We start from the raw sequence: 23331 nt of genomic DNA, 5'->3' as shown, positions 1-23331 counted from the left end.
AGAAAATTTTCGAGCACGTAAATCCGTGACAATGGCTATTTACTTAGTCCTGTTGAATAAAAAGAACGAGGTAGAACAGTTAAACAATATAAAAGGGCAAATAGTAGGACTCCTGTAGTTGATAGACGAGCTTCTCCTGACGCGTTATCAAAGGCTTGGCTTCCCCAACCCGGAACACCGACTTCATATGTTCCTCCCGTTCTCTCACATCTTACTTTTCTTGACCATCTACTACTTCAGTTTCGTTCTTTTTTGCTTTGATTTGGTGGTTCTGGTCCAGAGACCTGCCGCGGCGATGTTTCAGGTATGCTTTGCTCTTCCATTCATTGATCAGAGCCCATGTTGCGCAAAGCGCAATACACTCACTCACACTCTATTTCTTAGCGCCTCCGCGACGCCATCGACTCTCGCATCACAGAGGAACAAACCCGTCAGAAGTCTACTCAGGAAACCGTCTCTCGCTCCAATTCCGCTCGCCGTCCCCCCGGCCGCAACCCCTCCCCGAGACGGACCCGTCCCCGCAGAAATACAAACACCCCTGTCCGCGGCCCTGACCCAAAGGAATTCGAGGCGGAATTTGCCATTGGGGAGGATGAGGAGTCTAGTCGTTCTGCCACCCCACAAGTCGGGACACCGGATGCTTCCTCAGAAGTGACCACGTCAGTGGAAACTGATGGTGCGGAGCAGCCAGATGGGCAAACAAAGCCCGATACGACCGACAAGGGAACCACATCGCCGTTAGAAATAGAGGGTAGTAAAGCGGTCACACCGGATTTGCCTGTGGAGGTGAAGGCAAAACTCCGTAGGCTGGATAAGCTCGAATCTCGATATCATGGTATGTATGCATTCTCGGCATAGCTGAGCAAAATACTGATTCAGGTGTTTTTAGAACTTCTTAAAGCCTATCGTGTGGCACACTCACGTGTCCTTTCCATCGAGCCTTTCGAAGCGGCACTCCGCGAAAATACCCCTCTTGCCTCGATCGGTGAACCGAAGGCACTGACCGAGTATCTCAACCAGATGTCGTTGAAGACTGACATGGTTCTGGATGAACTCAAGCGTGTAACAACGGACCGAGATGATTACAAGAAGAAATTGGACGAGGCGCAAAAGTCCACTAAGGAGGCATTGGATGAAGTTGCTGGTCTGAAATTAGAAGCAGCCTCCAAAGAGGAAAAGAAGTCGTCAGAGGCGAAAGATGAGACTAGTGAGGATTTCTTCTCATTTGACAATGAAGTTCCGCGACTGGAAGGCGAACTGAAAGAACGTCAAGAAGAAGTGGAGACCCTCAAGACCGAAGTAAAGGAGCTTAAAATTGATCTTTCCGTTGCTCGAGAGTCAACGGAAGGAATGGTTCAGAATCTGGAGTCATCTTCGCGAGATCTGGCAGAGCTGCGCGATGCAAAGGACAAGTTGGATGCTGAGGTCAAAGAGCTGAAGACCTCTAAGCAGACAGATGTTGATGCCCTCAAGACGAAACTCGATACTGCAGAATCATCTCTGGAGAAGACATCTGCGGAGGTGAAGCAACTGAAGACCGATCTGAAAGAAAAAGTGAATGAGATCGAGAAACTACAGACCCAAGCATCCAAGACTGAAAACGCGGAGGCGACGAAGTCAGACTCAGAGCTGGTTTCACAATTGGAGCAAGCTAAAAAGGAGAAAGACTCCAGCGAAAAGCGACTAGGAATTCTGCAGGGCTTGGTTGATAGCCTTCGGATTCAGCTTAAGGAAAGCGAGTCGACCTTGTCTGAACTGAAGACCGAGGCTAACAAGAACACTGCAAGCTCCACCGGACTGCAGAACATCATAGATTTCGTTGATGAGAGCCTTAAGGACAATGCTGCTTGGAAGTCAGCCAAGGAGGATGTCTCTGCCGGCCGGAAAGCTGATTTCGAGGAGATTCGCAGGAGCCTTGCTCCGGCTGAGAAGGAGGAGGCTGCCGAGCCTCTTGTCGCTTCAGAGAAGACATCCCAGCCTGCCGTCGCATCTGCAGGTGGAGCAGGAGGCAAGAAGAAAAACAAAAAGAAGAAGAAGGGAGGAAAGCCTGAAGAATTACCCAAATCAGCCGAGCCAAAATCATCAACAGAGCCTGCCAAGGAGGAGCCAGCACCGACTTCTGTGGAAGTTGAAGAACTCAAGCAAAAAATCGAGGGTCTGAATCAGACATTGGCAGAAAAGGAGAGTGCCATCGACCGTCTCAGCGCCAAACTAAAAGGAGAGGAGGATTTGAAGGAAGAAATCGAATCTTTGCGTGATGACATTGTCAATCTGGGACAGGAACATGTCGAGGCAAAGGACAAGATCAAGGAGCTTACAGCTGAGAAATCTGCTTTGCAGGAGACAGTTGACAGGCTAGAGAAGGAGCTTGCTGAAATTCGCACCATTAGTGCCTCTAGCAGCGCAGACTCGGAGAAGTTGCACAACAGTCTCAAGGAAGAGTTTGAGCGTCTAAAGACCCGATCAGCGACGTTGGAAACAGACCTGTCAGCTACACAACAACTAGCCACCACTCGGTTCAAGGATCTGACCGACTTGCGGGAAACCCTCCAAAAAGTCCAACCAGAACTACGTACTCTTCGCGCGGAATCATCGGAGCTCAAGACTTTGAAAGAAACGCTTAACAGCAAGAACAGCGAGCTGAGGAGTCTTGAATCTAAGCACGACGATCTGCGTGCGGAGCTAAAGACAGCCAAGACCAAGTTCTCAGAACGTGATACAGAAGTTAACATCTTGAACAAAAAGATCCGCCAGGAAACTGACAACCGTCTCAAGGCCGAGGAAAACCTGACAGTTGCCCAATCAGAACAGCGAACGACCGAGGCACGGAGAAAGGAAGCTATCAGTGCCAGAGAGAGGACTGCTGCTGACCTAAGCAAGGCACAAGATAATCTGAAGGCTTCTCGTGTGAAGGTCCGCGAGATGGAGGAGCGCATGTCCCAGCTGAACAAAGATCTAGAAGGTCTTCGGGAGGAGATTCAACTGAAGACAGCGCAGTCTTCCAGTGCGCAAAATTTGATGACCAACATGCGTGATCAGACCGCAGAAGTGGCAATGCAGATGAAGGAGGCCCGCGAGAAATGTGAGAGCCTAGAAGAGGAATTGGCTGATGCTCATCGTCTATTGAGTGAGCGGACGCGTGAGGGAGAAACGATGCGTCGCCTTCTCAACGACATTGAGAGTCGGTCCGAGGCCAAGATTCGAGACTTCAAGGAGCGCATGGAGGCAGCTGTCGAAGAGCGAGACCGTGCCGAAGATGAGACAAGCACGCAAGGCCGCCGCCGCGCAAGGGAAATGGAAGAGCTTAAGGCCAAGTTGCGCGAGGCAGAACGAGCGCTCCGCACCGCAGAGGAGGATAAAGAAGAGCTACAACATACGCAGAAGGATTGGCGCCGTCGCCGCGAGGAACTGGAGCTTCTCTCTGAACGATCTACCCAAGAAGTTGCCGAGGTTCGGCAGGCAATGGCCAGCCTTCGAGAGGCGCTGGACGCAAGCGAGAAGCAAGTTCGCGACCTTGGGAAAGAGAAAGCAGAGCTACGTCGCTCTGTCGAAGAGACTAATAATCGACTCGAAAAGCTTCGTCGATCCCACAAGACTCTTGGCGAAGACGTTCGTCTTCGTGGACTGGAGTCTGGTCGCCAGTCATCGAGGTCATCGCTTGACTCTGGCTCTCGCAAGGGTGTTATCTCTCCTTCCCGCCAAGGGCGCAGTGTATCTACTCGTCGGAGCGAGACTCCCCCTGACGCTGCAGCTGCAGGTGCAGGATCTGTAAGTAGTCCTTCCATTGACTACATGTACCTAAAGAACGTCTTGCTCCAATTCCTGGAGCAGAAGGACAAGGGGTACCAGAAGCAGCTGATCCCCGTCTTGGGGATGTTGCTCCATTTCGACCGGTATGTTTCCGATTTCCATTCGCTACAAAGTCTATAATAATTGCTCACCTATGTTTAATAGAACCGATGAACAGAGATGGATGTCGGCTATCATGTCTAGATGATCTCCCTCGTGCTAGTCATGACCTGTGAACCATTTGATTTGTTGTAATATGCCTGCTTGTATATATCCCTAGGGATATTCTTCTTCATTCTTGTCATGTACAGTATTCACTTTCCCTTTTTTATTTAGCAATTATTATAATCGATCTCTTTCAGAGATGATCTTTATCAACATATTCGGACCGCTTCTTTTTGCCGTGGTGGTCACCTGGAATCCTATCGTGCCAAGACGATCTTAAATTGGACCGCTCAAGTCCTGTCTTCCTGACTCCAGGATTTCAACACCTATCATGGATACTTTGTTGGAATATAATTCATACATTCCAAGGTTGATACATGATCAAGAACAAAAACCTAAGTAGACAAGACCTCAAGGTATCTAGGTAGAAATTCGACTTTATGTAGACTTTCTGCCCCTTTTATCTTGCTGGAGCGACTGCAGCGTTCGTAAAAAAAATCACCATGAATAGACTAGAGTTTCAGATTGCAGGGTAAATTGTGATAATGGGAATAACTAAATAACAATATTAAGATTAGGTGAAAGTAAACAGATACATCTAAGGTTATGGCAGAACCCCCGGAAGAAGTATAAGCCGAAAGTCACCGCTACCATATATAGTCTAGCGTCAAATCTCCCCTCATTCCCTCACATCCTGACTCAGGAATTCCTTAAGTAATCTCTCCTCTGCTGACATCCACTTCACTGCTTACCTCATTCAATCTACATCGCGCCAAAAGCACTTTACGGTGTTATTTTGGCAATTGGTGGGTATTGAATTAGTGATCGCTCAATTCCGACCTCTCTAGTTCTTTTTCCCACTTTCAATGCAACCCCCGCTGGCACCAGCACCACATCCTAACATGCAGAATGCTCAGGTAAGCAATACTCCCTCGACGCGTTTGTCATCACATCTCCCTCCCGCCAAGTACCATCTATACTAGATGGCACTGGTTCATAAGTTTGATATGAGGGACATCGTCCCGCCACGACGCGTCGATCGTCCGTCCGGCCCCTTGCCGAGATTCCCGGATTTTCCCCTCCCAAAGAGTCGTGTTAACTGACCTATCAAACATAGGATCCCGCGGACCAGGGTAAGCTCTCCCACATCTGGACCGATGTGTTTGTTTAAGAGCAAACCGGTATCGGCCTCCTGGCTGAACTTGAGGCTTGTTCTCACGCATTTAAATCTTCCTCGTGTATTTTCAAATTGCTGATTTATTAACAGTTCTCCACGATCAACTGCTAGCTGCCCAGCACAACCTGCAGTCGCGTCCTCAGGTTCCAGGCCAGCAGCAGCACATGCAGGCTAACAATGCCAACACTCGCGAGCAGGCCAACATTGACCCGGCCATCTCGGGTGCTGCCATGATGAGTGCTCCTCAACCTCCTGTGCAGTTCAAGCAGGCTTCACCCGAGGATGGAAGCCCTAAGGCTTACGGCGGTGGAAAGCGTGAACTTTCTACCTCCAAGCGCGCCGCCCAAAACCGCGCCGCCCAGGTTAGTCATCCTTCATCTTTTGCGTTTATTTGATGTTGAATTTACGCCGTCTCATCCCTTTCCATTGATTATTGTCAAATTTCCCCTCATCAACCCTACTCTTCGCAGCATGATGACTAACAAAGAGATAATCCAGCGTGCTTTCCGTCAGCGCAAGGAAAGCTACATTCGCAAGCTCGAGGAGGATAACAAGGACCTCGAGTTACTCCGCGAGAACCTGCAGAAGAGTTACACTGAGAATTACCAGCTGCGTGAGCACATCATCACCTTGCAAACCCGCCTCATGGAGGTCCAAGTCGAAGTTCCCGACCTCCCTGCCAACATCGACCTTAGCCAGCCTCGTCACGGCCTGGCTCTGGCCGCCGCCGGCATAAATGTCGGCGCCTCCGGTGCCATCGCCCCCAACCCCACTGGACCCCAACAGGCTCAGCACCCCGGCTCGGATGATCTGAACCGTCTCGCCGTTGCTGGCCTTGGAATGCGCAAGCACGAGGAGACCAATTTCCTCACCAACAGCTTCCAGCAGAACAAGCGTGCCCGTACTGATGACGTCCAGGGTGACAACACCGACCCTAGCATCAAGGTTGATGGCCACCACCACGGTCTTCCTCTGGCTTAGGCTCTCGCGGCTCGTATTGATTTGCACGGACTGACACCACATCCCACATCGATATCCACACTTTCGCGCAATCTTCTATCGACTTTCCCCCCACTTTATCTTCTTGTGCTTTATTTCTTGCGGCAGGTGGTCTTGTTTTTTTGGTTGTGGCGCAGAGGCGTTCTCAGAGGCTGATCGATATCCAATGGAGAATTCAAAGGAGAATTGACGATTCAAGATCTTCCGAACGTAGTACCTTCGTAAAACGGTATTCTCTTGACTTGAAATCGCCAGAATGTGCTTCGATCTTCTCTCCATTACAAATGTATATTTAGTAGACATCTACTTCCCCTCCTCACTTTCCCTTTCCCTTTCTTATTTTATCTTTCCTCTCTATAATCAAATTTACTCGGGAATCATCTTTTAGACAATACGGGAGAGGCCATCCCTCCTCTGCTCCTTTACCTGATATCTATTCGCGAATATTCAGCGGGTTGCCATAATCAAGGAAGTACCCTGTCTTGGTGGACTTTGCTGAAGTGGCAGTCCATTGTTTCAGTTCTAGAATCCATCAATTAAACATTTACCTCCAAAATTTCATCGTCTTAGTCCTTTCAGTATCCTGTTACTGATATCCTGTTTCACTTTGCTCTATATTTCAGCCCTTCGTCGCTCTTGAAATCCCCCACAACGTGATGGATATCAGGCTTTATAACTTCCAAAAACACATTGATCAGTTCAACTCGCTTACCTTTAACTTGAAACTTGCTCACTTCCACTTTCACCTTCCATTTCACTTTTCACGATCGCCTCAGTGTTTTCCTACACATATCACCTTTCTCACCAACATTCGCCATCTTTCCTTTGCATGTTCTTCGAACATATCTATCCCTTATTTCACGCCTAAAACCCCACCTTTTTCATCATTCTCCTACGACAGAAATCATTTTCAAGTAACCGGAGAAAGATGAAAGCTTTATAAACACACTGAACGAAGCTGAAGACATGCTGGATGAATTCCTCAAGAGATGTTCTCGTAAGTCAGCCAATACGGCATGTAGATCTTTCCGCCCAGCTACTCACTCATTCAGTCTCTCTCTTTCATTACTGACGTGAGAGAATATTTAAAAATCCGCACCGCTCAGTTGACGAGTGAGCTTACCATCGCCCGCACTACATCACCGTTTCCATGGCTGCCATTTCAACCGGAATTCTGGTCCCAGGAAATAATCCAGGCTTTTCGCAAATATCGGGTCTTTCTGTGTTATACTGGATGCTGTTTCAAGGACTCCAGGAATATGATGACTTCATCTCTCTTACATTATTCTGTGGATACCGAAGGCAGCCACCTTATATGCCTCATTGATAGAATAAAGTATTGCGAGTGTGCTGCCTTTGAACAGGATATGGGAGAAGCACTTGTTGGGGTTTGGATCTACTTCAAGACCCAAATATGGCTAGCATCGTGAAGCTCTTGGTGACAAGTCCGCTGGAAACCAAAATTGTCCGCAATGCATTCGATGGATGCATTCTTACAATATCTTCTGCTTGTGGAATATCTTGGGTCCTGTGATACATTTGTGCCCGAGGAATAGCTTCGCTTTTTGGATATTTCTAATAAATCTAATTCCTAATGGCCCTCCATCACGGTCGTATGCAGATGAAGTTCAAGACGATCGCCACCATTGGCGACTGGAAAGAGCAGGCCTGCCATTTGGTAGGTAATGAAGTCGCCAATGTTTCATCCACCCATTTTGGAGTTACTCAGAGTCGAATGTATAGCGATATTGGCATCAGGTATGAAACTTCTAGAAGTAAAGCTGAAGACCTCGCTTTAGATCACTTCGTATTTGGTGCATTCCTCTCCCTTTTAAGGTGTGCCATGGATGGCAGGATATAGTTTCCTTGCCTCCTTTTGCTAGGCTTGGGCGGGATGTTATTTATGTATACCAACCTAAAGATCACTCTTGAGATGGTTGCTAGGAGAGAGACCCATCGATTACTTTCCTTAGGAATATCAGGGAGGATGGGAGAGGTTATATACTCGCCCTAAGAACTTGAGAGTACCTCATCTTTGGTCAAAGCTTTTCTCCCAACAGATCAAGGGTACTGTAATACGGGAACAATTATCTTATTAGCAACCCTTAAAGAAGTCCAACGGGCATTTTAGAATGATGTAGAAGATTTACAATGAAAAGTGATTATCAATGCTATTCATCAAATACTGAATTCCAGTCTACACTTTAGATACAGTCCTCTTCAACCATTGTGTCTGAGAGTTGCAGTAACTCAAGAGACCAGACAATCCCCACTCAACCCCCAGACCACTCTGCTTATGACCACCAAATGGAATACCAGGAGCAACGGCAAAGTGATTATTCACCCACACACTTCCGGACTGCAGCTGATCAGCGATGCGCGTAGCACGATCAAAGTCCGCGCACCAGACAGACGAGCCCAGCCCTGTTTCCAGTGCATTAGCCTTACTGATAACATCGTCATCATCAGACCACTTCAATACGGGCAAGATAGGCGCAAACGGCTCCTCTTGCACCACTCGCGACGACTCAGGCGGGTTGTCGATGATAGTGGGGTGGATGAAGTATCCTGCGGAGTCCTCGATGGATCCGCCCAAGGCCGTCTTTAGGTTATCAGCCTTGATAGTACTGAATAGTTCCTTGGCCTTTTCAAACTGCATCTTGTTCTGAACAGGACCGATGAAGACATCTGGTTCTGTGCCGTCGCCGACCTTGAATGCCTTGACGAAGGCAACCAGCTTTTCCAGAAACTCATCATAGATCTTCTCATGGACATAGAGACGCTTGATCATCATGCAGATCTGAGAGCTGCAGAGGTACGACAAAATTCCAACTTGAGGAATAACAGCATCGATATCAACATCCTCGCAAATGATCGCCGGGTCGTTTCCCCCAAGTTCGAGAGTCACCCGCTTGAGTGTCTTGGCACAGTCGGCCATTACCCGCTTCCCCGTCGCACAGGAGCCAGTGAAGGAGATCTTGTCGATTCCGGGGTGTTCGGTAATCATAGGGCCAAGTCGATCGTCCCCACTAAGACACTGAAACAAGCCCGGAGGGAAGAACTGTGTACCGAGCTCGGCCAATTTGAGAGCGGTATAAGGGGTGAATGGAGAAGGTTTGACAATGACGGCATTACCAGTGTATAGGGCCGAGGCCACTTTCCCTATGGCCAGGAGGACAGGGAAATTCCATGGAATGATGGCACCGGCGACGCCCATAGGGACGTGTCGCTGGATGATCTTGCGATCTTCAGTCTCTTCGAGGATAGTGTCTTTGATCTCGATGGCGCTGAGCCCACGAATCCATGAACTGGCCATTCCTAACTCAGCCTGTGACTGGGCGAGGGACTTTCCCTGTTCCATAGTCAAGGTCTTGGAAAAGACCTCGGCATTAGCATCGATGGCGTCAGCGTAGGCATTGAGAGTTGCTCGGCGTTCTGCGAAGGATGTCTTGGACCACGACTTGAAAGCCTTTCGGGCACCATCGACTGCGCGATTAAGATCAGCTTGCGTGGAGACAGGAACTTCGGGATTTGGTTGGGAGGTGGCTGGATTAATGCCATGGTGTGTAGTGGCAGTGGTGGTTAACTCATTGTCGATGACATTTTTGAACGTCTATGCATTGGAAACTGTGAGTGGTCTTTCTTTTAACCTGTGAACCTGCAGCCTGCTAAGGTTCTTCCAGCTTACATACCGTGAAGTCAAGAGTAGTCGTCATATTGAAGGTGAGGAGATTGTGTAGGCCAGAAGAACAGGGATCGGTCACAGACTTTATACCTCTAGATTTCAGCATTGATCTCATCAATCTCATGGGAATTAACCCCGCAATGCCGTGAATCTTTTCCGAAAATGCTGACCGAAATAATTACCTCACATAAATGAACCAAGTTACAGATCACCGCGCAAGGGAGTCTAGTTGCATGTAGATTACGGGATCCGATTGGGTCTTCGGCTATAGCCCTTACTAACCCCGCAGGCGATCTCGATCCGTTAATCCACTTTTATATCCACTTTTCATCCAAGAAATGAGGGGTAGGTTCACGATCAATAATGCGGAGATTAACGGAGGGATTTCCCCATGGGATCTACCGTTTTAATCAAACTCTCTATACTTTCAGGCAAGAAAGCTGGCATCTATGGATTCTTAATCCGGGGAAAGCTCTCCCACGTGGACAATTACTCCACAGGCCAACGCCCCTGAACTTGCTTGGCAAGTCCCGCTCTCTTCACAACCTCGTGACTGCGTTTTTGAGCCTCGGAAACAATATCTCCTTCATCCATCGTCATCAATTCGCCACCCTTCACCAACAACTTCCCGTCTACTACCACCACATCCACATCCCGTCCTGTAGCCGAATACACCACCGCACTCGCCGCATTATGCCAAGGCTGGTTATGAAGCCCATCAACGTCAATGGCTACGAAGTCCGCTTTTTTACCCACTTCCAAGCTACCGATTTGATCTTCTAGTCCCAGTGCTCTGGCACCGTTGATGGTCGCCATCTCCAAAACGGATTCAGCCGGTACTGCAGTTGGATCGAAAGAGGTGCTCTTGTGTATTATCGCAGCCAGTTTCATCTCCTGTATCAGGTCGCAGGAATTGTTACAGGGAGCACCGTCAGTGCCTATCCCAATATTAACACCGGCCTTTTGGAGATCAGGCACGCGACATATTCCCGAAGCTAGTTTCGCGTTCGATGTCGGACAGTGAGCAACATGGGCTCCGGATGCAGCCAAAATCTCAATATCAGAGTCGTCGAGATGCACCATGTGAGCAAGGACCGTTTTAGAACTGAGCAATCCCACAGACTTGCAATAGGACATAGGGGTGTGCGATAGTCCGGCAAAGAATTCCCGATCAGCTTTGACCTCAGCGCAGTGCATCGTGATCGGGATGTCTTTCTCTCTAGATAAAGCAGTCATCTCCTTGTACAAGTCATCAGAAACACTAATGAACGCGTCAGTATTGAAAAACACAGATTGGAAAAACCAGCTCCGGGGCTGGAAAAGAGTTCTCACCCTCCTGGTGTCCTGGCTCCAAACCAGACTTGAATTCTATCATCTGCAGCACCATTCCACTTCTCGTGCATTTTTAGAGCCCCCAAAAGTGAAGTCCCGCGATCCTCGACAAGACCAGGGTGCATGGCCCATGCATCGTCTTTTGCATATTTGGCAATATCCATGACGATTTTACCAAGACATCCGCGAATACCAGACTCTTCGACAGCACGAGCGAGTCCATCAAATCCATATCGATCAGCAAACTGCTTATCAATCAGATTGTGCTTTTTGGAAAGTACGGGTATTGAACTAACCATGCTCTCTAAAAAGGTCGTTGTGCCTGACTTAAGCATCTCTGCGATACTTAACCTTGCCGCTGCATACCCGTCGGATTCGGTAAAGTTTCCCTGCAACACCTATATAGCCTTTAGTTCATTATTCGGAAATTCGGAAATTCGGAAATTCAGCAAGCGAGGAATTATGAACAGTACCCAAATCCTCTCACACAACCACGAAACTAGCTCTAAATCATCTGCAGTCCCTCGCAATAGAGTCTGCGCCGTATGCATATGTGTAGAAATGAGACCAGGTATAACGATGCGACCTGATAAATCATATTCATCATCGTCAGGGTATCTCTGCTTGAGGAGAGCTCTTTTGCCAATATCTGCAATTTTATTGCCCTGGACTCGGATTGCCCCGTCTTGAATGATACGTCTGGTAGGATCTACCGTGATAATTGTAGCGTGAGTATACAGCATGTTGAGTATTGAATTCTGCAGTGCCAATCAGAAATCACCCCGAACTGTTGGTATTCTCAATTAAATATTGATGATGGGCCGAGTTCGGCATCCTTCGGAGGCCGCCGAAATACGAAGTCTGATCCTTTGAATTGATAAGAGAATCGGCGGGGTAAATCAGATCATATCATATAATTATTTTCTATCCAAGTCTATTTTCAACCCTAGCTATATATAAGTGCGTAGATACTCCCCAAGCGCCATAATGGCCATTGCCTGCCCATATGGCATTGACGTCAAAGGAATATCCTTGTAAAACTGGACAGTCTCACCCATCGGCGTACCGAAACTCACATTCTGCAGCTCGCCCCACTCATCAATATCCTCCAGCACGGACGAGATAGCCTTCTCAGCCACCTCCCGATACTGCGGTCCGATATAGCGCTTACGTACAGCCTTCAAAATACCATAAGCGAAGCCGGCGGTAGCACTGGCTTCGACATACGAATCATCGTGATCTAGTACAGTATGCCAGCGGCCGGAGTCTGACTGCACACCCTGCAGTGCTTCACACTGGGCTTCAAGTGCATTAATCAGGTGCACCCGAATCGGATCATCTGGCTCTAGCTCTAGCAATTCGATGAACTCCGGAATAACAATTGTCACCCAGCTATTCCCGCGCGCCCACCGCGCACCGGCAAAGTGATGGCCTCCATCCTCAAATGTCCACCCATGGAAAAAAAGTCCGGTCTTAACATCGAATAAGTATTGGATGTGAATGAGAAACTGTCGCTTGGCTTCGACGACATACTCTGGGCGGCCAAGGAGTCTTCCAATCTTGGCTAATGGCAACACCGTCATCATCAGGGTATCATCCCACAACTGCTGATAGTTTTCCGTAACATAAGTTACATGCTGCATGCCGCCATACTTTGTACGGGGGAGGTCGTGCATTGCCCATTCCGCCCATGCATTTAGCCAGGGGAGGTAGGCTATATTGCTCGTCTTTTCATATACGTATGCGAGTGTGAGGAAGGGAGCCATGGTATTGATATTCTTCGTTGTGCCTTCCTTGAAGCGTTCGGTAAACCAGTCTTCAATTATCTGGAAGAATTTGGCTTCACCGGTGAGTTCGTAGTATTTCCATACACCGTATAAACCCACGCCGTGTGTCCATTCCCATCCATTCCAGGATTTAGTATCGATAATACGACCATCTTCGAGGAGGAGCAGGAATTTGCCTGTTTCATCTTTGATATTGATGAGGTTGTCAATGAGGATGTTGATAGCGTTATGAACTTCGGAGAGGGAATGATGAGTTGAAGCCATCTTGAAAGTTGAACAATGAAATTGGAACTCAGCGAGAGACTCATAAGTAGCATAATGATTGAATGAATATCCCCGCGCCAAGACCGACTCGGGTTAATGACGACCGAGTCCAACGCACTCGGTGATTGATACCCCGGTATTTCCCCGGTTTTCTAATAATTCATTTGTGATCCGTGGGAAATTTATGGGGAAATGCCAAGAATCTGGGGAAATACGTTGTTCTTCTATTCCATTGGATCGGACAACACTACATGTATGGCTAAATGCAGGGCATATGATGGAATTGGCGCTTGGATCCTGTCAAAGCAAGTGGGCGCTGGATGTTAAAGCTCTGATGTGCCCCTTCCCCAGGGTTAATCCTTTGTATTCAAGTTCAGACTCCAATTTGTAAATATTCAAAATGGCACAGGACGTAATCAAGTCTCAAATTGAGACACTGCGTGATCAAGTCGAGATGGAAGATCAGAAGCATGACGCATCACACGTGGAACGAGTCTTGTCACCGACTGATGACCTGAAGAAGGACGACATGGATTTCTCGCAAGTGGATAGAGAAGTCCAGCTCTATGCCTCTCGGGCTCAGGTCGAGGTAGACGAGGCGACCAATAAGCGCTTGAAGCGCATGATTGACCGTCGCATCTTGGTAATCATGATCTTGACTTATTTTCTACAAGCGTTAGACAAAGGAACAATGTCGTTTTCTTCGATTATGGGCATCAAGAAAGATGCTCATCTGGAAAATGGGCAAAAGGTACACATGGTCACATTGGCTTCACCCGAGAAAGAGTTGACCATACTAATCCCATATCTAATAGTACTCATGGCTCACAACCTGCATCTACATTGCTGTATTGATTGTGGAATATCCTACAAACTGGATCGTCCAGCGAGTCCCGATAGCGAAATATCTCGGTATTAATATCTGTCTCTGGGGAATTGTCTTGGCGATGCATGCTGCATGTCATAACTTCGCCGGTCTCGTGGCTGTACGAAGTCTTCTAGGTATCTTTGAGGCTTGCTGTCAGCCCATCTTTGTCCTACTATCATCGATGTGGTATAAACGGGAGGAGCAGGCTGCAACAGTCACCTATTGGTGAGTTCTCTTACGCAACCAGTATTCAGAATTTAACATTGGACAGGTACATGATGAACGGCGCCCAGCAGATTGTTGGTGGCCTGCTAGCATACTGCTTCACGCTAATAGGAGGTGACAAGGTACTCAAATCCTGGCAAGCATTATTCCTATCATATGGATGCCTTTCAGTTCTATGGGGCTTATTTGTCATCTGGTACATGCCTGACTCACCTATGCGAGCGAAATGCTTCAGCGAAGAAGATAAACAGCTTATGGTGGAGAGACTGCGAACGAATCAGACCGGTATCCAGAATAGAAAATTTCGAAAATATCAAATGTTGGAGGCTTTCTGCGATCCCCAGACATGGTGTTACTGTGCTATTCAAATATTCACTACGCTGCCAACGAGTGGGCTTGGCGCCTTTGCTGGTATTATTATGACGGGTTTTAACTTCACGACCCTGCAAAGTCAGCTTCTCGCTATGGTACTAGGCTTTTATATCATTGTCATCTTGTTGACATCGGCCTGGCTGGTAAAGAAGTATCAGCAGAATTTACTCGTGATGCTCGGATTTATCATTCCGTACGTGGCCCCGCTCTAGTTCATATCCACTTTGTCACAACTTCCTCACACTGTTCTAGATCATATATTGGTACCATCGTCCTGATGACAGTCGCAAACACCACATTAGCCACTAAAGTCGGCCTGTTGATAAGCTACTACATCACCCTTTCCTTCTGGTCTGCACAAACCCTATGTCTGTCAATGGTCTCCCGAAACATAGCCGGCCAAACAAAGAAGTCAATAGTTATAGCCGCGACCTTTGTTTCCTGGGCAGCTGGCAACGCGATTGGTAAGCCACATCATTCATTTTGAGGTATTTACGAACGGAAGGACTAACCGGTGCTTATCAGGCCCGCAAGTCTTCCTGGACTGGGACGCACCCCGTTATCACATCGCCTGGAGCGTGCACCTTGCCTGTTATGTGTGCATGACGGCAGCGGTGATATATTTGCGTTTCCACTTGATACGACAGAATAAGAAGAAAGATAAAATTACAGCTACATTTGGCGCGGTTGATCCTAATCTGGTTCACGCTTTCGAGGATAAGACCGATCGGGAGAACATGAATTTTCGTTATGTTTATTGATAGTTTGTTGAATGGATACTAGTACCCATGTATCTGTTTTATTCGTCGGGTATTCCTCGGGATCTTAGTCGTAGCCAGACATACTTGTAGACCTGAATTCAGTAAATTTCAATCCGTAAGGAATAAATATCACAGTTTCGGAACGATGATTTGACTAGTCTTACTGTTCGTGCATATGCATCTACTTTTTGGTAAATGTATCGTTGCGAGTTGTAAGAGGTGTGTGATTCAATCTTGTCTTCGCTGTAACTAAATAGATAAAACTCACTAGATTCACTTCATGTCGCTGGACCAACAGCATCGTAACCATTCTCATTGGTCCTGTGCCCCACTTTGGTCTGGTGGTATCGACACACAGGAACTAACCCGAGTATACCCTTGCTGTCGCAAGCTGAATATTCCTAGCGTTTCCCGTTGATTTCGGACTTGGAATGCGAACTAAAATGCTCCCATTACATAAGGCTGATCAAAATGACCTGGATGAACCAGTTTCATGGTCGAGAGAACCGGAAATAGGTGGTGACATTGTGGGCTGTTGCGCTGAGCAATTTAGCCATCGATTTTGTGACTATCACTTCTCATATCTTGAGCTTAAACTTAGGAGGAGAATTCCGCGTGTATGAGAAATCCTGACCTCATTCTCATAAGCTATAAAAGCAGATATTAGAAAGGCTGTCATTAGTAGTCAGGTATATCTCGGTAGTTATTGTCGTAAAATTCCAGGGAGAGTCTCTTTTCTGATTTAAAGTTTGATATAATGAAGACGAAGACAAGCGACACCAAGGGGAATAAGTTTATGTAAGGATGAGGTTCTAAGATACGCTGTAAACTGAGAGAATAATTTATAATGTGCCTGAGGCGGAAAAGATGCGAAGAAGTATTGATATTCGAAAGATGGAGTAGCAGTATATTAGAGATTATATAGAGATTGATACTTGAAGTATTCTTTGAGACTTGGTAACTAGTGTATAATTTATACTGTAGGGGACTGACTCGTGGACATTGAGCAGTGATCAGGCTTTAATTCTAGAACATTTAGGCACATTGGGTCAAGGTGCAGGACTGGCGGACGTATTAAGAACCGACAGGCAGGGTTCCGCAGGGACAGTCATATTCTAGCAGGCAGGCTATAGCTGAAGATGCAGACAGAACTACAGATGTTACATGAGGTTGTAGTGGAACCATCATCGGAATTCTGACTAACTAAACTAAACCAAACGCAGTCAGCCGATAGAGCGACGCTATGTTACGACTACCTCCCCTAGCAGGAGTGATCCCTGCGGCTCTATGTCACGGCTCTCTGCCTCCGTGAGCAAGCGTAAAGGTACACCCTCGTATGAGATGTAGAGCTCGGCACGAATATGTGAATATTCGCAAATATTCGCATCTTTATATACTGTTCCTAATTAGGCTTAAGTATTAGTGCTAAACATAAGTGCTACCTGACTATCCAGGTATATTTCATTATCTTTAGACAATTAGGTTTCATAACTAAGAAAATTCAACTTCTAGCATTCAATTAGTTTCTCACTATCCTTAAATAGATAAGATTTAGACTGGTCATCAGACTCATCATACTTGACTTGATAGATATTGCGAAGTAGCACATTCTTTCGCATAGTCTCACCTTCCATAGAGTATCGACAAACACCAAGTAGGTCACTGACGCTACAAATAGTCTCTCTACTGATACTTCTGCTGCTGAAATAGCTAGATAGTCTCTTGCAGCTGCTGCCATCCTTGGATATTCACATTTGTGGGCATTTCACCATAAAAATAGAAGAAGGCTGAGGGACAGTACAAGTATAAATAGGCGGTGGCAGAAAACTGCGAATATTCTCGCATCAACCGCGAGTGCGAATACGAATAATAGCTAGTGGTAGCGACTGCGAATTCGAATAATCTGAAATAAGTGCGAATATTATTCGTGCCGAGCTCTAACATGGAGATGGAGTTGGCTACTTTTAAGCGGAAAAGATACGTGACGGTTTCCAAAAAGATGATTGGTACATACGCCGCTGACCCACGCCCACACCATGCGCCAAGAACAACAATACGAGTTTGGAGAGCCTTGGCACTGCAAGCATGTTGCTTTACCGGTGGATTCGAGACTTGGAAATAGCCCTTGATCGAAGTGACATCAAAGCCCTGCTTCATGGTATTTTCCCCGCCACTCTCAATGTTGGTGAGGCAAGATCCCGCTTGAATATGATCTTTCAGGTTGAGAAGCTTCCAAGCCCACCGTGGTGGCTCTTCGATTTGACTCAGAAACTTTCGAATATGAAGTTGGAACCCAGCTAAAACTCACCCGTTGAGCTAACTCAAATGATAACAAAAAACAAAAACCTTCTTGTCAGTCACCTCAACAGCCCATTCACTGGGAATATGGATGTTGTTGTTGTGGGAAAGTCAATCAGGTATGAGGGTCCAAGGACCCGGTTCATTGTATTCGATTGGTCTTACAGCGGTCAAGTGGAAGACAACATTATGGCGCAAACACCTGCAGATGGCGTTCGTGGAACCGCAATTTGGGATGATAATGGCGTGGTTTCGGGCTTTTATCACTTCTACACCAAGGAGGGTAGATGGGCCGGATTCTCCGCCTCTATTAGTGCTAGTGAATTGAGTGAAATGGAATGTACTCTGGTACAGCCTTATGGGCAGCCTTGATGGCAAAATTGATAATGACAAAAGGTTTGCTAAACTAAGGAGGCAGGCATTATATATTATTAAAGAGGTCTAATTGGAGAAATCCCAGCTCAACGCGACTGAAGATATCCAGTGTATAGAATCCTCCCTAATATAGCCACTCTTAGACTCTAGCTTCGAGATAGTTATAATAAACCCAGTACTACGGGTTTTGTTGAAATAATCGGGGGTGGCTCGACCTGAATCCATTTCACGTCGTTCATCCAATATAGGCTGTTCTCGTTCTCGGGATGGCATTGTGGGTTGTTCTAGAGGTTCTGAGTAGGAGCATGAACACACCAGGTATCCTAATTATATAATAATAAGTAGTGAGGCTCTAGTCTGCACCTCCAACATTTCTTGGCACCTAAAGAACAGAGATGGGGATAGATTACAAAGATACATTGACCACAAAAGGTAGTCAAACGAGGAGCCCGGATGCCAGTTATCAAGTAAATTAGCGTCATCATCTCAATAAACAGGAATTGTGGCTTTTAAACGACGTAGAGGAGAAGAGAAGTAAGGCTCTGCCTAGGTGTGATTGAAATCCGGGGTAAAAGTGGGTAGGTACAGTTCAAAGTTAAGATCAGCTAATTAAAATACTCTTCCAGGATTGGAGGGACTTGAAATAAGTGTGTTAAAGTGTGTTATTGGAATAGTTGATGGTCTAACTTGATATGAAGCCGACTCTAATCTAACAGACTCCCACGATATTTCTGCTACCACATCCAGCATGGTCTATATTGTTAAAGATCTAAAGATGAGCAGAAACGAGCGACGATCCATCCAATGCATACTCGTGAATCAGAACATCAGCACATGTAGCACCTGTCACATACGATGTGGCTTGAACGTGGTTATTTGCTAAAACAGGCACAACGCTCATATCCGCCACACGTAGGTTATCAATTCCAAATACCCGGAAGCGATGATCAACAGCACTGTCTGATTCGCCCTGCTTGCCCATCTTGACTGTGCCAGTCATGTGCCAGCTAGAGCTGAGATTGTCTCTCCAGTGCTGCAAAAGATCCTCGTCTGAGTTGGATGCAGGGCCCAGCACGGTGGTAACAGTGTCCTTCGCAAAAGCGGGATGATCCGTCTTCTGGAGTGTCTCCCTAAGAATCTCGATACAGGCACGTCGGTCGAATGGATGCTCTAGGAATTTGGGATCGAACAAGAGAGGGTCATTCGGATTCGACGACTGCAGAGACACTGTGCCACTGGATTGTTCATTCATCAAGAACGTCAAAACACATGTGTAACTGTAATCCTCACACAGCTCAGGAAAAATGTAATGTGCAGGCAGTCCAAACAGAATCTCCCAGTGCGGGACGGTTGGGAGGTTCATGAATTTTTGTACATCTCTTGGCAAGGCCTTGAATTCCTTGGAAGAGGAAACTTTATCGGACTTGAACCATCCAGCTCCAACTTGACAGCCGTACTTTGACCATGGACCAGAACTGTCCTTTTCCCACTGTTGCAAGGCTGCAGCCATTGCCTTTTCATTCCCGTAGAAATTGTTACGGTCATTTGTTGTCGGGTTCCGTTTGAAGAGCATTGGCACGAAGAAATGATCTTTCAGGCCTTTTCCGATAGCTGGTATGTCCTGAACGACTGGGATGTTGAACCTTTCCAATTCGGTAGCTTCTCCAATTCCTGAGTGCATCAAGATCTTTGGAGTGTCCAGAGACCCAGCTGAAAGAATAATCTCCTTGGAAGCAAAATCTATGATTTGTTAGTCATTTTTCATTTGTCAATGAAGTTCGAAGATTATTTACATTTCTTTCCTCCTGTCTGCACACCCACAGCTCTCTTGCCATTCAAGATAACTCGTTGCACCGGGCTGTCTGTGACGATGACCAGGTTTTCCGGTACGCCTTCAAGCAGGTCAGCAGCTGTGGATCGCCGACCCTTGGACGAAGAGTTGATTGTAAGACTGATTCCCAAAGGATTGCCAGAATTATGATCAGGGTTTTGCTCAAATCCAGCTTTCTGGAAAGAATCCAGAACAATTGGCACATCAGACTCCCATTCCTTCGCATACCCGATGTGCAAGGCACCCTTGTTGCCATGATCGGTAGCTTTGGGCTGAGCGAATTTCCTGTTCTCAGGAACATCAATTGCTCCAGAAAAGGTCTCAATGTTTTTGAATCGGGTGTGCATATTGTCCCAGCTGAAAGTATCATCCGAGACTTGAGCTGCCCATTGATTGTAGTCGTCTCGTGCTCCGACTGTGTATATACCGAAGTTTATGGTGGATCCACCACCCACTCCTTTACCACGGGAATAATCAATCTGGCGACCACTGCAGTGCTCTTGTGGGGTGGTCTTGTATCCCCAATTCATTTTGTCGCCCATGAATGTTGCCCAGCGCTTACCATCCACGAGCTGTGAGCTGTCATCATTTCTACCACCTGCTTCGAGGAGAAGCACTTTTGGTCTTTTGGATGATTTGGCCAATGAGGCGGCGAGAGTACATCCAGCCGGACCACCTTGTCAAAATTAGTTGACAGACTCTATGACTATGACTAGAATACTTACTTCCAACGATGATAAAGTCGTAAACTCTTTGATCTGCCATGATTGAACCTCGAATTGCTAGTGAGTGCAAGTGCAGGTATTGGGAAAAATGGAATCCTCGATTAAGCCCCGCATCAGAATGCAGGAGAGACCAGCCGAACTTTATTAAGAGAAGGCGGAATAGCACCCCTGGAGGCTCCGGGATAGATTAATTGCCAAGCTTTGTATCATACATTTGACGCAGCCAATCACGTTGTCTAGCCTTGAATCGAAATGGCGGTATATCCCGCACATATAGGGTAATTTTTAAGGACGATCTTAGATGTGAAACAATGGTCATCAACATAGTACAGGGATACGACGTATAATAGGTAAAATTACTTGATGAACAGGGTACATGGATACAGAATGGGCACTGGTTAGTGCATTGGAATACTTTTTGATGTGTCAATTATTTCGTGCTCTGGAAAAAGGGGTAATTTTTCGAGGCTAGATATTAGCTAGATACCAACTAAAATCGAACTAGTCAACTACATCGTACTTGACCAAACCCTGAAGTGGATACTCGGAGAAAACGTGGGGCTTTTAGTGTCGTTTAATAGCATCCTAGCGTCCTATCGAAGATTGAAAGTTGGTCGGATTTTGCTGATTCAATGGTAAACATGAGATGATATAAGCAGTCCCCGCAACCTGGCGAGTCACGGGGTTTGAGCAACTTGATCGACTTCCTATTCAGGTTTAGCGTACCTGAAATCCCCGGAAAAAGTGTGATTGCAATTGTTCATTTTTCAGTTATCTTATCCTTTCTACTCCTTTCTACTTTTGTATGAGTCTCCCCTGAACATACTGTATATCTCCGTGCTGCAGGGATCTTGGTGTGGAGGCGAAACTGGAGAGGTTGGAGACAATCTCTGTTCTGTGCCCCTCACGCTTTGCCCGTTCCCTACCGAATTGAGGCGAAAATTGGTGGTTCAGGTTTCTTTTGCTTTTTCTTTTCTTTTCCTTTTTCTCTTCCCTCTTTTTCACATTCTATTCGTTATGTTCCAATCGTTACACTATACTACCTGAATCTTAAACCCCATCGACGCTCTCGGTACCCGCAAAGTTACATACCCGAAATCCACATACCCGGCAAGCTGTGCATGGGATACGTTGAGATAATCAGGGCAAATTTAGGGCCTGGTACAGAAAGAGGGGCTTAGCTGCTGCAAGAATATCAAACTTGAATACACAAACCTCTCGAGGTGGTCACTAAATTGGCCCTCGCGTGGATTCTCGTTTGAAACGTAGTAGTCCACAACTATAATGGCGGCGAAATCTATACACTGGAAGAATCTGGAAATACGACCGACCCTTCTTCTTTCAAGCGGGGCGTGACAACTGATCTCACTCAATACCTCGGCCTATAAGTCATTATCCTTACACTGCGCTCAAGCGCTGCGTACCAAGGCTGTTAATTGTCAATGAACATGCCCAATAATGCGCTGTCTCAAACCCCCGATGGGCTTGTCGGGGGCTACAAGGGCGGCGACTTGACAATACGCATCTTGATGATTGTATTCTCCGCGGTTGCATTATACAATGCAATCGAACTATTTATTCTTCTATTTATGACATTTCAGCATTATCGCGGCCTCTATTTCTGGACAATGCTGCTGTCAGTGACTCTCGGGCTGATTCCCCACTCAGTTGGCTATATCTTGGAGTTTTTCGCTCTATCTCCGCTATGGGTGGCATTGGTTATATCCACCCTTGGGTTTTATATCATGGTGCCCGGTCAATCTGTGGTTCTCTATTCACGACTGCACCTGGTGGTACAGAATCCAAAGATCTTGCGATTTGTCCTTTGGCTTATCATCATTGATTCTGTGATTCTTCTCATTCCCACTACGGTTTTGACGTTCTGTACAGCCTATAACGGAACTGCTCCGATCGTCCGAGGCTACAATATCATGGAGCGGATGCAGCTGGCCTGGTTCTGTGCTCAAGAATTCGTCATCTCTGGTATTTACATATCCGAAACCGTCAAAATCCTCGGCATGATGCCGGATAAAGATCGCCGGCGAATGAGAATCATGTATGAACTGCTCGCCATCAATTGTATCATCATCCTCATGGACATTGCATTGTTGGTGGTCGAGTACATCGGCTTCTATTCCCTGCAGACTACTTTGAAAGCCATGGTTTATAGTATCAAACTGAAACTCGAGTTTGGCGTTCTCGGAAAGCTGGTTTCTCTTGTCCACAAGCAAGGTTCAGAGCCAAACTCCTTGGAGTTGCAGGACGAGTATCCTCAGTTCGTGGATCCGACACAGCTTACTACCGATGTCACACATGCGGCTCCACTTCACGAAACAAATTCGCGTCTCCCTCATAGACTGAGGACGTGGAATAATATTTCGCTTGACAGTCTACCTTTGTCTGAGCAACGAATTCGCCCATCGACTCGCTCCATGTCTACATCTGTGTCTAGTGACACAGATCCATCATGAAAAGCAGCGAGTCTTTCCAAGTACTACCCCACCCACCCACTTCTTAAAGCTGAGATGACTATGAGAGTCTCGCCATTATGATAGTCTCGCATATCTTGCACTGCACAATTGCAGGCCACACACCTCGCTCTGCTTTGTACAGGCTCCTGATGATCTGCAACAGACAACATCGTCCTATAAGATACAAAGCCCTCAAATGACCTGTCT

At 46.7% G+C, this 23331-nt stretch overlaps 9 protein-coding genes across 9 annotated transcripts; 6 read left to right on the top strand and 3 right to left on the bottom strand.

Moving 5' to 3' along the window:
- Nucleotides 1–187: 187 nt before the first annotated feature.
- N7495_009991 (putative vesicle-mediated transport protein (Imh1)) lies at nucleotides 188–3997 on the top strand (the record flags this gene model as incomplete). The annotated part of the gene is made up of 4 exons (XM_057212642.1): nucleotides 188–304; nucleotides 385–835; nucleotides 890–3893; nucleotides 3955–3997. The coding sequence occupies 4 exons, from the start codon at nucleotides 188–190 to the stop codon at nucleotides 3995–3997; spliced, it is 3615 nt and encodes a 1204-aa protein (XP_057059505.1).
- Nucleotides 3998–4820: 823 nt separating this feature from the next.
- On the top strand, nucleotides 4821–6112 carry N7495_009990 (uncharacterized protein; the record flags this gene model as incomplete). Its single annotated transcript, XM_057212641.1, has 4 exons — nucleotides 4821–4871; nucleotides 5072–5087; nucleotides 5222–5493; nucleotides 5630–6112. The coding sequence occupies 4 exons, from the start codon at nucleotides 4821–4823 to the stop codon at nucleotides 6110–6112; spliced, it is 822 nt and encodes a 273-aa protein (XP_057059504.1).
- Nucleotides 6113–7724: 1612 nt separating this feature from the next.
- Nucleotides 7725–7991, top strand: N7495_009989 (uncharacterized protein; the record flags this gene model as incomplete). The annotated part of the gene is given in 2 exon segments (XM_057212640.1): nucleotides 7725–7888; nucleotides 7904–7991. 2 exon segments carry the CDS (start codon nucleotides 7725–7727, stop codon nucleotides 7989–7991), a joined length of 252 nt encoding a protein of 83 aa, XP_057059503.1.
- Nucleotides 7992–8327: 336 nt separating this feature from the next.
- On the bottom strand, nucleotides 8328–9846 carry N7495_009988 (aldehyde dehydrogenase family protein; the record flags this gene model as incomplete). Its single annotated transcript, XM_057212639.1, has 2 exons — nucleotides 8328–9743; nucleotides 9823–9846. 2 exons carry the CDS (start codon nucleotides 9844–9846, stop codon nucleotides 8328–8330), a joined length of 1440 nt encoding a protein of 479 aa, XP_057059502.1.
- A 2251-nt stretch (nucleotides 9847–12097) lies between these two features.
- On the bottom strand, nucleotides 12098–13198 carry N7495_009987 (glycoside hydrolase family 88/105 protein; the record flags this gene model as incomplete). Its single annotated transcript, XM_057212638.1, has 1 exon — nucleotides 12098–13198. One exon carries the CDS (start codon nucleotides 13196–13198, stop codon nucleotides 12098–12100), a length of 1101 nt encoding a protein of 366 aa, XP_057059501.1.
- Nucleotides 13199–13598: 400 nt separating this feature from the next.
- Nucleotides 13599–15424, top strand: N7495_009986 (uncharacterized protein; the record flags this gene model as incomplete). Its single annotated transcript, XM_057212637.1, has 5 exons — nucleotides 13599–13949; nucleotides 14014–14291; nucleotides 14338–14856; nucleotides 14916–15127; nucleotides 15189–15424. 5 exons carry the CDS (start codon nucleotides 13599–13601, stop codon nucleotides 15422–15424), a joined length of 1596 nt encoding a protein of 531 aa, XP_057059500.1.
- Nucleotides 15425–17509: 2085 nt separating this feature from the next.
- N7495_009985 (uncharacterized protein) lies at nucleotides 17510–18094 on the top strand (the record flags this gene model as incomplete). Its single annotated transcript, XM_057212636.1, has 2 exons — nucleotides 17510–17709; nucleotides 17782–18094. 2 exons carry the CDS (start codon nucleotides 17510–17512, stop codon nucleotides 18092–18094), a joined length of 513 nt encoding a protein of 170 aa, XP_057059499.1.
- A 772-nt stretch (nucleotides 18095–18866) lies between these two features.
- On the bottom strand, nucleotides 18867–20693 carry N7495_009984 (GMC family oxidoreductase; the record flags this gene model as incomplete). The annotated part of the gene is made up of 3 exons (XM_057212635.1): nucleotides 18867–19837; nucleotides 19891–20604; nucleotides 20654–20693. 3 exons carry the CDS (start codon nucleotides 20691–20693, stop codon nucleotides 18867–18869), a joined length of 1725 nt encoding a protein of 574 aa, XP_057059498.1.
- A 1408-nt stretch (nucleotides 20694–22101) lies between these two features.
- On the top strand, nucleotides 22102–23124 carry N7495_009983 (uncharacterized protein; the record flags this gene model as incomplete). The annotated part of the gene is made up of 1 exon (XM_057212634.1): nucleotides 22102–23124. The coding sequence occupies one exon, from the start codon at nucleotides 22102–22104 to the stop codon at nucleotides 23122–23124; it is 1023 nt and encodes a 340-aa protein (XP_057059497.1).
- Nucleotides 23125–23331: the final 207 nt, after the last annotated feature.

Source organism: Penicillium taxi (assembly GCF_028828555.1).
Source record: "Penicillium taxi strain IBT 34144 chromosome Unknown utg000006l_segment0_segment0, whole genome shotgun sequence".
In the NCBI taxonomy this organism is placed as follows: Eukaryota; Fungi; Ascomycota; class Eurotiomycetes; order Eurotiales; family Aspergillaceae; genus Penicillium; species Penicillium taxi.
The sequence above is the reverse complement of the archived record's forward strand: the minus strand, read 5'-3'. Positions and strand labels throughout refer to the sequence as shown.